This window comes from Biomphalaria glabrata, chromosome 13, assembly GCF_947242115.1.
Source record: "Biomphalaria glabrata chromosome 13, xgBioGlab47.1, whole genome shotgun sequence".
In the NCBI taxonomy this organism is placed as follows: Eukaryota; Metazoa; Mollusca; class Gastropoda; family Planorbidae; genus Biomphalaria; species Biomphalaria glabrata.
The window spans coordinates 33,490,847-33,509,431 of NC_074723.1; the positions used below are offsets into that span (position 1 = coordinate 33,490,847).

Below are 18,585 nucleotides of genomic sequence, written 5' to 3' on the forward strand. Positions count from 1 at the left end.
AAAGTTAACGACTAGTTTGTTTGTTTTTACCATTTTATGGCTTCATCTAATAAAACTCTTTGGCTAGAGGCGATATCTGAAGTCGAGACCCACGGTGAGACCATCTCATAATTGCTTTTATGGATGTCCGCTGTTAAAATGCCATCTTGAGTAACGCTTGTCCACAAATGAAATCAAACTAAGGCGCTTTGAGAATGCTCCTTATGTAACAGATACATTTTAATAAGAATATTTATAATTTAGTCAAAGGGAGATAGCTCAGTTAATTGGAGGTGGTTATAGCACAGACAGAGTTAGCTATATTTTTCTTTTTTTATGTAAGCAATTGTAAAATGCTTTAGTGTGTCATGCATTTTTTTTTCTCATTTTACAGATTCCATCTTAATTTCTGCCTTTGATTTTACAAGAGGCGAGATGCGAGATCTGAAGTCGAGATCAACGGTGAAACCATCTCATAATTGTTTTTATGGATGGCCGCCGTAGAAAAGTCATCTTGAGTAACGATGTAATGAATTTAACTAGGCTGTTAATGGGAACACTAACACTTAAGACCTTTTCACTTTTATTTTATGTTGTACAGAACAAATTTAGGTAAGTTCGCAGTAATCTTTGTTTTAGCAAGAACTATAGATGGTATTATATTGCATCAAGCTAATAGAAGAAGGAGAAATTTACACATGTGTTACATCGACTACAAAAAAGCTTTCGATTCAGTTCCGCATGCTTGGCTATTAAAAACCCTGGATATTCATAGAATCAACCCAAGAATAAAACAACTATTGAAAGTCTGTATGAATAATTGGAAGATAAACCTGCACCTTAATCGTGATAAACTAGGTTCTGTGCACATAAGAAGAGGTATATACCAGGGTGACTCACTATCTCCACTCTGGTTCTGCCTAGCGATTAATCCTCTATCTACATTACTCCAAGACTCTACAAACGGTTTTAGGGTTGACACTAAATGTACAAAATGTGTGTCCCATTTACTATACATGGATGATCTAAAGCTATATGCAGAAACCGAGCAAAAATTACACACCTTAATCAAAACGGTAAAATGCTTTAGTGACGATATCTGTATGTCTTTTGGCCTGGATAAGTGTGGCATCATAAGCATTAAAAAGGCAAGGCAACGAACACCAACATTGAATTTAAAGGCATCGATGAATTGAACTCCGCCTCTATTTATAAATATCTTGGAATAAACCAGAATGCCAAGATAAACCATAGGAAATTAAAAGAGGACTTTCTTGGCAAATATGTCTGGCAGTAATCTCATCACTGCAATAAACAGCTGGGCCGTCCCTGTGCTCCTTTACACGTTCGGTGTGATCAAATGGACTGACACCGACCTACATGACATTGACAGACTCACTAGAAAATTACTAACCAAGTTTCGATGCCTACACCCCAATCCTCCACCATAAGGTTATACCTTCCCAGAAAGGATGGGGGTCGTGGATTGAAGAACATCTTCTAATTGTGTAAAATGCAAGTTTTAAAAATACGATCAAAACTGCTCGCCTCCAGCAACAAATTAGTTTCCTTCCTACGGAAATACAACTCCGACGCAACCCCTCTGAACCTACACAATGCTGATGTCAATATCGGTTTGGACGACGTAGGGCATGAGATTCGCCAATGGGAAGAAAAAACACTCCACGTAAAATTTCCGGCTTCATTACATGGGGACAACATCGACAAGGCTGCTTCCTTAACATGGCTCAAAGCAGGTCATCTCTACCCTGAAACAGAAGGCTTTGTTACAGCAATACAGGACAGAGTAATCAGGACAAAAAATTACGAGAAGCATATCCTGAAACTCAATGTTGTCGACAAATGCCGAAAATGTGGAAATGTGGGCGAGTCGATTGAACACATTATGGCAGGAGGTCCAGCCCTATCAGAATCAGCCTACCTAGGTCGCCATAACCAAGTTGCAAAGTTAATACACCAACACCTGGCTTTGACGTACAAATTGATCGGTAAGGACACTCCCCCTTATTATAAATACTCTCCGCAAGAGGTTCTCGAGTCTATTGAACATCTGCTGTACTTGGATAGGCCTATTCTGACCGACAAAACGGTAGATTTCAATCGCCCGGATCTGCTGTTCATCGATAAAAAAGAAAAAACCGCTACCATTATCGATATCGCCGTACCACTGTTTCATAATTTAAGAAAAACTGAGATAGAAAAACAAAGAAAATATGGGAACCTAGGCTTGGAGATTAAGCGTCTATGGAAATTGTCCAAAATAACAATATACCCCATTGTTATATCAACCGAGGGGATTATAACAACTGACCTCACAGACACCTTTAAGGCCCTTCACATTCCTAGGAACATCTTCGTTGCCTGTCAGAGGGCGGTACTGCTGCAGACCTTCCACATCACCAGAAAATTTCTCAGTGGAAACTGTTAAAGGGACTACGATGAATTTTTTTTTCTCTTTAGCGAAACTCGACCCTGGCAGCGCCAGAGAATGACTACTCGTTCATTTCTAACATAATAATAATAATAAAACTTGACTCTGACAGAGAATGAATACTGGTTTGTTATTGACATAATAATAATTATTATATTTTTTATGGTTCTACTTTCGTACTTTTAGCTCAAAACGCTATGGTTCAATCTCACTTGTGGACCAGTTTAGGGGGAGGAATTTTTTTTTCCATTCTGTCTTTAGTCGCTCCGAAAAGACAACTCTGCAAGATTTGGGTGTCGAACCTCCAGCCCCCTTGATAGGTAGCCAAGCCACGTTCAAGCTTCCCACATTCATATTTTGAAAATAAAACAACTTCAGTTAATCCTATAGCTTTACTTTTGTATAGAATGCAGCAGTTCAAAAGCCTTTGTCTTCAAACAATAAGGATTTAAATCAGGGGTCTCAAACACGTGACCCGCGGGCCACATGTGGCCCGCGAAACTATTTTGTGTGGCCCGCGACCACGTCCGCGAATTTAAAACATATAAGCCGTAAAATGATTTACAACTGCACAAATCAGTAAATGGGGTGTCACTGTCGCACACCGACCTCTTAGGCTTTCAGCTGGGTGAACGGTAGCCTGATTCTTAACGCTGGCCGATAGCGGCTAGAATCCAGCATCCATTATATCACTGCTCCGACCGTTTGGCCGCGTGGCTAATCAGGCCACGCGGCTAGCGAAACAGGAGAAAGAAAGGGAGATGGGGAGGGATGGGGTACATGTGTCAAGTTTCTGTGAAAGCAAGCTTTGTTGTTAGCGAGATGATAGCAAAGGCATCACGACCATTCACTGAAGGCCAGTTTGTAAAAGAGTGTATGCTACAGGCGTTTGAAATTATCTGCCCCAAGAAAAAGAAGCCCTTGGAAGGCATAAGTTTGTCTGCTAACACAGTTGCAAGCAGGATCACCGAGTCAGTGACAAATGTTCAACAGTAACTGAGTGCCGCTGCAAAAGATTTTGTAGCATATTCCATTGCACTGGACGAGTCTACTGATGTAACAGACACCGCATACTGTGCCGTATTCATTCGCGGGGTCGACGAAAACTTGAACATTGTTGAAGAGCTATTGGACTTACTACCTATGAAAGGAACGACGACTGGACGCGACATGTTTCAAGAACTGGAAGCTTGTATTGACAGGTGTATGGGCTACCGTGGGAAAAACTTGTTGCAGTAGCTACGGATAGTGCACCAGCAATGTGTTCAGAGAATGTTGGTGTTTTGGATTAATGGTAGAGAAACGGAATCAGCTCAGCTTGGCGGGACCTTTTGCAGCCATACATTGCATTCTTCACCAAGAAGCACTCTGTGGCAAAAGTCTACAAATGAAGAACGTGATGGATGTTGTCGTAAAGACGGCGAACTTCATACGTGCACGGGGTCTCAACCACAGACAGTTTGTGTCATGTCCATCTGATTTAGAAACGGAATACGAAGAGTTGGTGTATCATACGGAAGTTGGTTGAGTCGTGGAAAAGTGCTGCAGAGATTTTTTGAACTGAGACGGGAAATAGCATTGCTCATGGCAATGAAAGACAGAGACATACCTCAGCTCAGTGACCTAATGTTTTTGTCGGATCTTCTTTTCTTACTGACATCACGCAACATCTCAATGCAATCAATTCACAAATACAGGGCACAAAGCAGATGATTACCGTGATATTTGATTCATTCAGATGCAAGCTGACTTTGTGGGCCACTCAGCTGGCAGATGGAAACCTGGCTTATTTCTCTTTTCTACAGAGCTGTTGAACTACAGCGCCTGAAAGACTACGTAGACATCCTCTTCAGACTACTGGAAGATTGAAAACAACGCTTTCAGCAATTCACTGCTCTCGAACCACAGTTTTTTCTTGTTACCACTCCGTTCGCTGTTGACGTGAAAAACGTTCCACTGGAAGTCCAGATTGAACTACTGGACCTGCAGTGTGACATTGTTCTGAAGCAAAATACGCTGATGTTGGCGTTCCAGATTTCTACCAGTTTCCAAACTTATTTTGTAGCTGCTAGAATTCTAGCGATGTTTGGGGGTATGTACGTTTGCGAACAGTTTTTCTCCAGAATGAAGATCAACAAAACAGCATTACGATCAAGATAGCATCTGCATCTGAGAGCAACTTTGCGGCTTGCTACTACACGCGACTTCAGGCCTAACGTCGATGGTCTGGTCTCTGCCAAACGCTCTCAGCTGAGTGGACAGAAACATGAGTGACGAGCCATCTGCAGTAGGCCTAGTAATTATATTTTTTTTTTTTTTTTGGGGGGGGGGGAACTACAGTTTCTGCTTTTTTTATCAGTGACAGAGGCAACGTCAACTTATTTTAGTAAACTAAACTGCCTGTGCATGTATAAAATACAATAAATGTAATTAATACTTATACAAAAACTTTATTTTAGCATTGAACTGCAGTGACAGTAGTGTTCGTAAAATTTAATGAAAAGAACATTCTCTTTTCGTGGTGTGGCCCGCTGAATGGTTGTTACTTTCCAATGTGGCCCACGTGCTTATATGAGTTTGAGACCCCTAATTTAAATCAAGAATCAACAAGGGAATTATAATTATTTTTGAGTCTAGCATTGTAAAATATCTATCTTAAAAATAGAGTTTTTCTTTCGAAAAACACAAATTGTTTAGTAGTTGATAGATTTAAATAAATGTTTTCTTTGATTTTTCACATTAAAAAAAAACATACAAAATCTAGCTACTAAGGGAATTAATCGATTTACAATACTTGCAACGGACAAAGTCCAATGTCTGCTTTAGGATATTTTTCACGAATCTTTGTCTAAAAACAGTTATAAATAATACCCATCACGTGACAGTCATCGTATCCTTGCCCGAGTAGTTTGTCCATGTAAAAAATGTACATAATGTATTCGCTGACAATAAAGTTGGTCACAGGCAGTGCTTCTCTCTAAACAACAGTGACAAAACCATGGAATTCTTATCGAGTACAATCACCATTGGAGGCGCGGTGGCTGAGCGGTAAATCGCTTGGCTTTGTCACAGTCTTAGTTGACATTGCATGATCTAAAGTTCACGTCATGTTAATAGTTTAAAAGACACGTGGAATTCCTGATGTAGAAAACAGGAAGTAGAATGAAAGTTGACTTTGAGTTCATTATTATAGAGATATTTCACTTGCATTGATTTATTTTAAAGAACATTGTCAATATTTTTTTCATTTGACCATGTAACCATTGTCAATATTTTTCATTTGATTATGTAACCTGATTGGATAAACTAAGTATATTAGTATACGAGCATTTTTCACTGCTGCTTTCACTCTATTGAATTTACTTTGAAATTTTGTGTAAAAAAAAAACAAAAACAAGACAACTTTCTTTTTCAAATAATGTTGACAACTATGAGTATTGTCTACACAGACAAATATTTTTTCAAATATTGTAAGGTCAAATGAGACCATATATTAGTCTCATCAAATTTTTTGATAGCATGATAAGACATGTGCAAGAAATTGTAGAGCACATTGTACATCTGTATATATTATTTTTTCTCTCAAAAGATGTGACTATACATATAATAGTATTATTACTTAAATTTTAAAAGATTTTTTCAAAATCTTTTTTTGAGGGAAAGGGCGTAATGTCACAGTCTTAGTTGACATTGCATGATCTAAAGTTCACGTCATGTTAATAGTTTAAAAGACACGTGGAATTCCTGATGTAGAAAACAGGAAGTAGAATGAAAGTTGACTTTGATTTCAGTCAAGTCAAGTCAGTAAGGTCTTGCTCCCGGTCCAGGAAGGTTGGACGTTTCTTCCCGGACACTTGTATATGTATGCATATAGCATGAAAGTCGAAGGACTAGTCATGGTCGATTGATAATATTTGAGAGTTGATTTCATAATGTGCTTATTGGATATTAAGGTATTATTCGTATTTCAATGGATATCTATAGTTGAAGCTCCAGTGTCACTAGTAGTAATTGTTCTTATTGTTACCCGCTGAGATGCGGACGTGATTGATACTTTTGATACCGCTGTTATGCGGATAGGATTATTATTTCTTGACTTGTAACACTAACAAGGAGTGCAGTATATTATAATTATGTTGTAAATAAAATCTTCATGTTGTCTGCTGAACGGACTTGAGTCAGTCGTATAGTGTTTGTCTCGTCACGTGTCTAGAGCACTTCAGGAAGTAAGAACCCAGTATTACACCATTCAACCAGTCTCTAATATTCGTAATGTCATGCATTGACAGGCTTCCATACCGGAGACCGGGGTTTGAATTTTGGTAAAGACTGGTATTTTTAATTTCGGTATCTTCCTGGGCCTCTGAGTTTACCCAGCTCTAATGAGCAGATTAGGTCAGATCCGACCTTATTAAACAACGGAGTAAACAAAAAAGCTAGCTGTGACATTTATACTCTCCGGCCTTAACTATTGTAACGCTGTGCTAGCAGGTGTACCTGATGACAAAATAGCCAAGCTGCAACGTATTCACATCAGAACGACGCCGCACGAAAAACAAGACGAGATTCTGCTACTTGCGCTCGTATCATTGGCTTCCCATGAAATCTACTACAAGGTTGCCATACTTTTCTAATCAGTGTATATAACAATGAAATGGCTTTGTACCTTAGCGAACTGAACACTCCATATGTTCTGAGAGCCCTGCGTTCACCGCTTATTGTGGTGCCACGTTTCTTCATCTAAAATCTAAAGCTACGGTCTGCGGGCTTTTTCAGTGCATGGACCAAAGATTTTGGAACTCACTCCTCCTCTTAGACAGACAATATAATACACTAGCTTGAAGAAGTACATTGATACCTAACTTTTAAAAACTTGTTTAGATAAGTTTGTCGTGCTAACTCTCATGTGTCTGTTTGTAATGTTATCACAATGCCTTGTGCCTACATTTTGTTTATAACAGAGCTTTGAAAATAAAATTATTATGATTATTTTACCTTCTTCCCTCCCCATTTCCAAACTAGTCAGGACAAACGAGAGTATCCTAGCGCATTGAGAAAGCAAAAAGATAAACAAATCAATTGGTAAAAATATTTCTAATCGAAAATAATTATTTTTTTTTACCCGTCAATATAAATTAAAGTACCACTGGTCGAAACTAATTGACACTATTGCACTTACTATGAGCTTTTTATTATTTTTTTTATTTTTTTTTTTTTCATGTTTTTATTTTAATGTATTGTCAGGCATTAAAAAAAACTTAATAATTAGAATCTTCAAAATATAAACAATGGGAGATAGTTCAATTTATATGAAGTAGCTTTGGTCCAGACAGAGTTATCTATATTTTTTTTTCAAGTGAGCAAATGTACAAACGCTTTGGTGTACCACAAGTCTTTGTTTTATCTTACAGATTTCATCTAATTTTCTGGCAGATTTTAAAAGCTTAATAAAAATATATGATTACTTTAAGTTTATATTGGGTATTCATTGTCAATTGTGTATTGTGTATAAATGCAATATCACAACTCCATTCTGCAAAGCAGTTATCATCATCATACTATTTCCATTGCGTTCCTCATAGAACATAGGGTCTCAAAATAAAAACAATCATGCCACTTTCCATGATTTCTTTTTATTTGTTAATGTTTTCCCAGCTCTTTTCTGACTTTTTATCTAGTACACAGCGTTGCCATGTAAATTTTTGTCTTTCTCATCGTCTCGCGCCGAGGGGGTTCCACTGTCTAGCTCTGTTGTTGGTATTTTATCTAATGGTGTGACCAGTTTATCTCTACATTCTTTCTAGTATCTGCACCTCTAAATTTCTCTGTCTATCCATCTCCCACAGTCTGGTGTTTTCTAGTTTGTCTACCAGTGTATTTTTAAAATATTTTTCAGACATCTCTTGATGAAGGTTTGTACTTGTTTTGTTGATTCAGATGTTCTCAGTGTTTTTTGTTGCCTTGACATTGAAGTTAAAGATAGTAATTTTAGATTTCCAATATGGTTAAAGGGGTGAAATTTCTGACGCACTAGGCTTATACGACGTTTAGTGTATTTATGTGTTCCACCTGAGACACTGACTACAACCCTAAGAAGAAACTACTCAGTTTATGGTCTGTCTCCATTTTGTTACTTGATTAATTAGAGTACTTTTGTCATTTTGAGGCATACTTTTTTTCCTAATATAACAATTAATTTTGTGGCTATTGAATTTAATTTTAATTAACAGTCTAGTAATTTTGTATTAAACTTTATAAGTCATACACAATAAAAGAAAAACACACAATATAAACTTCAACATGCAATGAATTTTATTCGACATAAATAATAACATTCTATTTAAAAATGTTGTAATATTTATAAAGATGTGCTGATCCTCAGTCCTATTTTACTTTATAAACTCTGCACCTTAATTGTAATAAGCATCGCAGTTATTGATAATTGATAATATTATATGATTGATATCTCTATGATACATGTATTGTATTAAATTAGGGTAAGGGTTAATAATAATAAGTCTTGACTTAGAGTGAGAAGATTAGTGACGAAGGCACTATGTCTCGTGGTATTTTTTATATCATCATATTATTGCTCTTTATATATTTTATTATATACATATATACTTTTTTTTTATTAAACTGTTAAGCATTTACTGCCAGTAAAATGTATTATTATCTGTGATGTGTACGAATTAACATTTAGATATATGTTTTTTTCAGACAGAAAAGCTTAAGTTTTAAATTAATACAATATTCCTAAAAGATTGAATCAACAAATCTTTTGTATCATTATCCACTTAAGAGAGTAGAAAGTAGGCTACAATTTATTTCTCCATATGCATTGTATGACTTTCTATCTTCATAAGATAAAAACATTTTTTTGTTTCTTTTTAAATAGTAAGAAAATAACAAATGAATCACGCGCCATTCAAAACACTATCAATATCTTGATGTTTCTTTTTTTAAATATCTAACTATTTCTTTGTTGATAGGCTTCGCTCTTCTTAATGAAAATAGTTTTGCTCTCTTTCTCTTATTTTCATCTCGGTAAAAGAAACACTGTTAGAGTTTCTAGTTAAATGAAACCAGTTCATTCCCTGATGTGATGTACTTCCCCATCGACCATTTAGATTAGAATAATGACAACCTGTATACCACCAGGCACCTGAACTAGATCTTGCACAGTTATCGCGACTGTCTAAATCGTTATCTGTATCAAAAGTCGTAAAGAACAAGTTGTTATGATGTGATAAACTATCTCCAGCATTTCCTGAATAGTTTCTTATCTGTAGTTTATATTTCTCAGTCTCACTCAATACTTTAAAGTTTTCGTATTGCGCAAAATATTTTGTGTTGTTAAATTCTAAATCAATTCTTAAATCATATTGTTCAGTAGAAGTTAAGCTAAAAATATTTTCATTTCCCAGATAAAATTCACCAATGTTGTAATCTCCAAAGCCGTCACGATACTCCTTCCAGCCTCTATAGAAATCTACACTTCCGTTGATTCTCCTCTGAAAGATGATCCATCCACCGCCGTCTGTCTTGGTCTCACACATGACCTTTAACCCGGATATTAACTTTACAATTACGCGGTTGTGGGTGCTGATGATTTCGCGACAAGATACTGGTGGTACTGTTTAAAAACAATAAAATACAACATGAAGACTTAAAGAAAAATAATTTAACATTAGGTAAATAAAAAGAAATTTTATGATACAGTTAAAATCTTTTAACAATATGTACATGAAAAGGCAAAGTATAAAAATATTTTTTTTTTAAAGTGCTTTGACTACCCCAATAGGAGTGCCGCTTTCAATATATAAGGTCTGTATGACCTCACTCCCCATGGATCTCAGACAGACAATATGCTACACCACTTTTAAGAAGAACATTAAGACCTACTTGTTTAAAATCCCCCCGGGGCCCCCAAATGGGTGTCCGAAATTTATTTGTAAATACATAAATTAATATATTTGATTGACAAATAGTGTCAACGGGTGTCTTTTTTTTCAACATTTATGGATTAAAAATTTATCACAAAGACTAAACCTAGATCTAGGTCTATCAGTACGTTGACTTTGTTGACATTTTAAAAATATTTTTTTCCCAGAGAGATCAAAGTTTTTTTTAAAGTTAGTTTTACATTTTAAACTTTGTTGCCACGAATAAAACTGCATGATATACAGCGAATTCCAGGTATCTTGTTACCTTTACTAATAATAGATCTAAATGGCGAGTATTTTATGGCTACACTAATTAACCTTGAAGCAAAATTTACAGAATCGAGTATAACAGATCCAAAAGTTATTCTTAATAATGCAAGAATAGTCCATTATTCGGGTTTGGCGTCTATAATTTCAGAATTAAACTTAACACTCGAGTTATTACCCCTCTATTCATCTTTCCTCAATCCAATGGAAACTCTATTTTTTATTTCCATCTAATCCTTTTGCTTTCGCACAAAACATAAACAACAAACAATAACGTAATATCATATAATATTAGCACATCCTTCCTTTTGAAGTTATTATCACACCCTTCCTTTTAAAGTTCTTAAGAGTGATATCTACCATTTGGGGGCCCTATGCAAAACTGATCGCGCGGGGCCTAGTCTGGGTAGGGATGAGCATAATGTCAATATTATTTTTTTTGAATTAGAAAATAGGCCTACTTTCGTCTTTGCAATACATTTTTATCAAATGAAAGCTCGAAATGCCACTTTTTATTTATTGGCACCCCAAAATGTCAATTTCGTCAGGAGATTTGAATAAATTCAAAAAAAAATTCAGGACTTTATCGTATATTTTGCCTTTTCATGAGATTTCCTGGAGGCCCTGGAAAATCAGGAGGTTACGAAAACCCTGTTATTTTATACACGTTATAATGGTTTAATTTAATATTGTGTACACTTAGAATTAGCGCGTGTCCTATGAAAGCGCGGGGCCCACTGCGACCGCATAGGCTGCAGTGGCCTAAGGCCGGCCCTGTCTACTAGGAACTTTAACAATTCGTCCACTTCTGGTTGTCTTGACTGGCACAACAAGTTCTCTAGACGTTGGTCTATAACTGTCTGTTTCATTTGTTCCAACAGTTTGCAGTTCATTGTCTCCATCGGTATCATAGTACCCAAAGATGTCTTCATCGAAACTCTTATTCAAAAAGCGTTGATTTCTTCTGTATGTTTTTCCGTTTGTCTTTATGATGTAAGTGAATGTTTTTTATGACAACTGCTTTCTGCCATGTTTGACCTAGACGAACTCTCCGACAGAATAATCTTTAGGTAGTCTTGCTTTTGCATTGTATTTCACTTAGCTTTTCATCTGTCGTTCGTTGAGTAATGTCTCTGCATTTTCAGCTACCGATGGTTTCAATAGTTTGGGATCAGTTCAAATGATTCCCTGAGTCTTCTACTCGTCACCAGTTGTGAAATAGTGAAATTATATATAGTTATATGTTACATTACCATGAAGAATGTACATAAATTGAACTGTTGAATTACGATCCAGATCCTGTGGAAAGACATTTCAATACAAAAAAAAATATTCTTTAACTATTTTATGAAATATTTTTAGAATTAAAATACATTGTTTATTTATTTAACGAAAAACAAATATGTGTTTACAAAAGTGTATTTACAGTACCTGTGCTTTTATTATCATTATATTTATGAGCAACTCGATACTAACCACTTATAACGTTTAATAATGATTCAGAAATAATCTCTCTCGCATAATAGATAACATATATGTAACAATGTATTTAAATAGAGACATAAAGAATAATTGTTTTTGAAAATTTACATCAATTTTGGACTGAAAGTGATAACATGTTTGTATTTTAACTTCTAATACATTATATTGTGTAGGCATAGTGGCTGAGTGATAAAGTGCTTGGACTCAGAACCGTGTTCGAATCCTGGTGAACACTGAGATTTTTACTTTATCTATATGGCGCCTCTAAGTCCACCAAGCAATTGGGTCTTGACCTCATTTGTAATTGACATTATTTGGGGGAAAAATTAAGTCGGTTAGTCGTTGTGCAGGTCACATGACATCCTCGTTAACTGTCAGCTACAGACAGGGGACTATCTTTACATCATCCGCCCCATAGATCACAACGTCTGAAAGGGGAACTTATTTATTTTTATACTTGTGTGAATGTATACATTACTAGCATGCTATATTGTTATTGTTCTGCATGAAGGATATCACATTTTAAAGGTTAATAAACGTAACTAATAATTCAGAAACATTGTACACAAAACAATAAGCAAACGAAAAATAATAGTTTTGTTCTAAGTACGCTAAAGTTGGATGAGAACCAGAACACTTGCTTTAACCAAATAGTTGCTTAGACCTTCACAGACGGATTCTGTCACGGAAATTTCCGGGCTTGTCGTTTTGCACTAATAATAATATTATGTATTATAATACTATATTGTATCTTTATGTATCTTTTCTCCCGATGCGCGGTCCGAATGCGGAAGCCAAATTGAGGTTCTTTGAGAAAAAAATGTGCGACAGGAGCTACAGTTTTGCTTTCACGTTCGCAGATCCAGCTTTTCTAGGAAGAGTTGTCGCCCAAGTTTTCAAAATAAATAATGAAAATAATATTCCAATGTTTTTTATGTTGTTTTTTTTTAACTAGGGTTTTCCTTCGGCCAACCGATATGTATATATATATATAAACAGTAGCCTATTGGGAAAAAATAATACGACATCGCCAAAGTTTCTGCATGCTGAATGGCCGAAATTCCAGTTTAGTACACTAACTAGTTCAGTCTATACCAATCGTTATATGATGCTTTAACACTGACACGTGGCATCGCAACCTGCGTAGACCAAAAGCTCGTTGCACCAACATAGGTCTTGACCTCACATGCAGTTGGCTTTTAAAGGTTATTAAAAATTATTGAAATTATTATTAAAATTGAAAATAGTTATTTAGGGGTTAAAGTTTTAGTGGATTTCTTGTGATATTGTTCATAACCAAAAAATAGTCTAGGTATATGGAACAAATTCCCCCTAGAGCCGCTACTGGCCTCAAGAATAAATTTTTTATATAGTGGTAGATGTGTTTAAACCAAAACTAGGTAGACAACCTATGCTTTATATACTATATAATAAATAAAGTCATGCTTTTTAATTTTCATGCAAAAATTAAATTAATCTTTAAAAAATATTATGCTCTACCTGAAGTGAACATGTTAAGGTTAGAGGCTCAATCAGTTCTTTGATAACTTTTGAGCTTCCCACAAAATGGAGTTTTGTTCCTGAATAAGAATTTTGTTTCTCATTTAAAATGTATAATTAAAATCAAAGATTATAAGCAATTATGCTATTATAACATACAATTAAATCTTAATTTAACCGAAAAAAAAATAACTTAGTACTTTAGAGTATAGTTCTTTCTTTCAAAAAAAAAATAAAAAATTCGAAAAAAAAAAGAAATATCCCTAAAGCTAAGCCTAGGTTAAAATATGAACCTATGGACCTACTAACTCTACTGAAGTTTGGTTAAAATATGAACCTATGGGCCTACTAACTCTACTGAAGTTTGGTTAAAATATGAACCTATGGGCCTACTAACTCTACTGAAGTTTGGTTAAAATATGAACCTATGGGCCTACTAACTCTACTGAAGTTTGGTTAAAATATGAACCTATGGGCCTACTAACTCTACTGAAGTTTGGTTAAAATATGAACCTATGGGCCTACTAACTCTACTGAAGTTTGGTTAAAATATGAACCTATGGGCCTACTAACTCTACTGAAGTTTGGTTAAAATATGAACCTATGGACCTACTAACTCTACTGAAGTTTGGTTAAAATATGAACCTATGGGCCTACTAACTCTACTGAAGTTTGGTTAAAATATGAACCTATGGGCCTACTAACTCTACTGAAGTTTGGTTAAAATATGAACCTATGGGCCTACTAACTCTACTGAAGTTTGGTTAAAATATGAACCTATGGGCCTACTAACTCTACTGAAGTTTGGTTAAAATATGAACCTATGGACCTACTAACTCTACTGAAGTTTGGTTAAAATATGAACCTATGGGCCTACTAACTCTACTGAAGTTTGGTTAAAATATGAACCTATGGACCTACTAACTCTACTGAAGTTTGGTTAAAATATGAACCTATGGACCTACTAACTCTACTGAAGTTTGGTAAAACACACTGAAGAGCCCATATATGTTAAACATTTCAGGTATTCATCACAGAAATATCCAAGAGTCGTTGCGTTACGAGAAAAGACACTAAATAAGAGAAACTTCTAAGTATTAAATTTAAACTGCTTAAGTAAACTATCAAAGCAACTAACTTTGATTTTTTTTATATATTTTGTCAATTAATAATCTGTTATGTACTCAAAGTCACTGCTAAGAATCACTACCAAAAAATGATCGAATGAAAAAAATTCAACATTTACGTTTTAAATCTAAAAATATCTCCTTCATATAAAAGTCAGAAGCGAGTGTAGAACTCCATAAAAGAGACTTATGAAGCCATGCATGGAAACTCGAGCGAATCCTGTAAAGAACAGCAAGAGACCGAGGAGAGTGTAGAAGTCCATATAAGGGACTTATGAAGCCATGCGTGGAAAGTCGATCGAATCCTGTATGGTTCTAGCAAAAGACCGAGGAGAGTGTAGAACTCCATAAAAGAGACTTATGAAGCCATGCATGAGAAGTCGAGCAAATCCTGTATAGAACTAGCAAGAGACCAAGGAGACTAACCTGTTTTTACTGAGATCCTATGTTCCATGAGGAACGCAAAGAAAAGATGATGATAATAATGATAGAATTCAAACTACCTCTATAACCAGAACAACATTTAAAAAACATCAAGGTTTTTCCCACTAAATTCTCTACTAAGAACAGCTGTTGACCGGAAAAAAAGTGGTGTAGTGTGATTACGCGAACTGTCACCTCACCGTTACGATAAAAGTCAGTGGACGAATAATAATGATAATAATAAGTTATCCAATCCCCGACTAAACAAATATCTTGTTTCAAAAATTAAAATGTAAATCGACTTACTTTGGTGAGATGCTGTTAGATCTTTGTTCTCTAAGGTACATTGATCGTTTTGTTCGACTATCTTTAAACGTCGTATCTCTTCAATTAAAGCAGTCATATTTGTTCTATATTCTACCTCTTTCTTAGCCACTATAGATGAGTTGGCTGCATTTGTTTTATCTCCCTCAACCTTACACCTGTAAACTTTGGCATCAAACTGAGTTGGATTGTGTAAAGTTAAACTAATATACAGATTTCCAAAACTGATTTGTGCATGATGTAGTTGGACTAGCTGTGAGAGATTGAAAGTTTTAGCTTCTAAAGTTATAAGATCCAAAAACTCTTTTAAAGTTTCATTATAACGAGAAAGAGTTAGAGATCTGATAACATCCAGATGTTGAACTTGGTTGTTGGTTATAGAACAGTTGATCACAAGTTGTGCAGTTATCTCCGCTGATAGAACGTTTGGTTGGACATCAATGATAAGTTCTGAAAAAAAGTGAAATTGTATTCATCAAAAGTCGTAACTGGGGCTGCGAAGCCACCCGGGAATATGCATTCCTCATAAATTCCTCATTAATCTTTAGACTTGAAGACAAGTCTTACTATTCATAAAAAATATTATACATACATATATTAGACATAAATGAATAGCAGCACGAGGGACCACGTTTTTAAGAGAGAAAGTAGTGAATTAAAATGTTACGAAAATAAAAGAATGCGCCGACCGAGGCTCATACCTGTGACTCTGGATTCGATCCTGCTTGACACTGTGTTCGCAGACAAACTTATGCCTTCCAAGAAATTCTTCTTCTCAGGGCAGATAATTTCACACGCCTGTAGCATACCCTCTTTAAAAAAACAGGCTTCAGTGAATGGTCGTGAGGCCTTTGCTATCATCTCGCTGATAACAAAGCTTGCCTTTACAGAATCCTCGCTTGCAGTGTGCATACACCTAATTTACTGATTTTTGCAGTTGTAAATCATTTCACGGCTTATATATGCTCATTGTAAATTTTATCTTTTTTTTTAATTCGCAGACATGGCCGCGGGCCACATAAAATTGTTTCGCGGGTCACATGTGGCCCTCGGGCCACGTGTTTGAGACCCCTGCTCTAGACCATCGGAATGTCCAAAAAAAATTCTTCTTATCCATAGTCATTTCGTCCGTATGCAAATTACCAACCCAGTGGTCAAAGGTCACAAACCCTAGATAGCCCCTCCCCCACATTGCAGCATCCGTTCACTAACAACTTCAATAGAGCAGACACAGCCAGCTGTTAGGCATGTATTAGACAAACGATGGCTCTACTAAGAGAGAGAGAGAGAGAGAGAGAGAGAAAGAGAGAGAGAGAGATTTGGCACATATTTATTGTAACCTAAATTATACAAAGATATCGAAGTCATTATAACTAAAAAATAAAAAAAAAAGGTTGTTTACATGTCATAATGTGCAACTATCGTTCTATGACAGCGGTTCTCAACCTTTTAAGCTCGGCGAACCCTTTTTACAATCTACCACTCTGCCGCGACCCACCCCCCATACACAAATACAGTATTTTAGGGTAGACTTAGGCGACCCCTGGCAAATGGTCAATCGACCCCCAAAGGGGTCGCGATTTACAGGTTGAGAACCCCTGTTCTATAAGATATTGACCTATTCTTCTATTCTAAGAATTTTATAAATAATTTTACGCCTGGCCTCATTTTTACACGTTATATCAAAATCAAATATTGAAATCTCTTGCTATTTGCAAAATTTACCAGACTTTTAAAAAATGTCTTTTGTTTTTAAATTCTAATATCATTGACGACTAGATTGTCACATAGATACACTTAGGACTTTATTATTTTCTCTTTAGAAACAATGCCTGTAATGTAGAATTTGGTCGTTTTAAGACCTGTGCAATGAAATTTACAATGTAAAATGAATAAGTTTAAAAATGTTACACAAACGTGAAGAAACATATTTACTGACCTGAAGAGGATAATACAAATAAAGAAACAAATAGAAGAAAATGTTGAAGCAGAGTCATTTTGACTGCATTAACAGCAATGAAGACAAAAGTTGTTTAAATAGACAATATACGGACTCGTGGCACAAACTACAGGGCACTTTCTTATCAGTTCAAGTTACAACAACATCTCTAAGTCAACATCACGTCCAGGTAGTTAATAGGACCAGCGTGACCAGAGAGACATCCTTGAACAGTGTGACTTGAACAATAATCAAGAAATGGAATAGTCTGTAACGTAATGAGTTGAGATAAAGAGATAGACAGAGAAAGGATGAACTCGACTTTGAGCGCTGAAAAGATAAAAAAAAACTAATTACTGAGCTCTCAAGTGGTTGAAACACAAACCACTCGCTAAATAATGAATCAAAACGAAAAATGTTTTTTTTTAGTGTTTTTTTGTTTATTTACATTCCTTAAAATTATATTGGAGGCGCGGTGGCTGAGGGGTAAAATGCTTGGCTACCGAACCGGGGTACAGGGTTCGAATCCTGGTGAAGACTTTCAAGATTTTTAACTTCAGGATCTTCTGGCGCCTCTGAGTCCACCCAGCTGTGGTGGGTACCTAACGTTAGTTGGGAAAAAGTAAAGGCGGTTGGTCGTTGTGCTGGCCACATGACACCCTCGTAAACCGTAGGCCATAGAAACAAATCTGTCCTATAGACCACACGGTCTGAAAGGGGAACTTTACTTTACTTTACTTTTTATATTATATTTGAAGATTGTAATCCAATGTAGACATAAAGTTCCCCTTTTCAGAACTTGTGTTAAATAAGAGAAATAATGAAAAAAATAAAAATATAACCTGTATATGTGGCCCACGGTTAAAGAGTGTGGCACGTGGCCAGTGCAACGACCATCCGCATTTAATTTACCCAAACTTATGTCAGGTACCCATTAGAGCTAGATGGACTCATATGCCGAAATTAAAAAGTGTATTCTTTACCATGATTGGAGCCCGGAAATTCCAGTTCAGACGTTAAGCGCATTACCACTCAGCCACTGCTCCTTCTTTGAGTTAACATAATTAAAAATAAATACTTATAAAAAGCTTTGAGAACAACTCCTTATAACAAACATAAATAATAATATTATCTAGTAACGTTTTT

At 35.8% G+C, this 18,585-nt stretch overlaps 1 protein-coding gene across 1 annotated transcript; it reads right to left on the minus strand.

Moving 5' to 3' along the window:
• Positions 1–9,369: 9,369 nt before the first annotated feature.
• On the minus strand, positions 9,370–17,592 carry LOC106077842 (techylectin-5A-like). Its single transcript, XM_056008906.1, has 5 exons — positions 17,440–17,592; positions 15,483–15,950; positions 13,627–13,706; positions 11,898–11,943; positions 9,370–10,067 (listed from the first exon to the last, which is right to left on the minus strand). The coding sequence occupies exons 1-5, from the start codon at positions 17,495–17,497 to the stop codon at positions 9,436–9,438; spliced, it is 1,284 nt and encodes a 427-aa protein (XP_055864881.1). The 5' UTR covers positions 17,498–17,592; the 3' UTR covers positions 9,370–9,435.
• Positions 17,593–18,585: the final 993 nt, after the last annotated feature.

Coding starts and splice junctions, on each gene's coding strand:
- LOC106077842 (XM_056008906.1), bottom strand. CDS start 17,497: ATGACTCTGCTTCAACATTTTCTTCTATTTGTTTCTTTATTTGTATTA. Junction 13,707..15,482: donor TCTAACAGCATCTCACCAAA/GTAAGTCGATTT, acceptor ATTCTTATTCAG/GAACAAAACTCCATTTTGTG. Junction 10,068..11,897: donor ATTTATGTACATTCTTCATG/GTAATGTAACAT, acceptor GTTTTTAAACAG/TACCACCAGTATCTTGTCGC.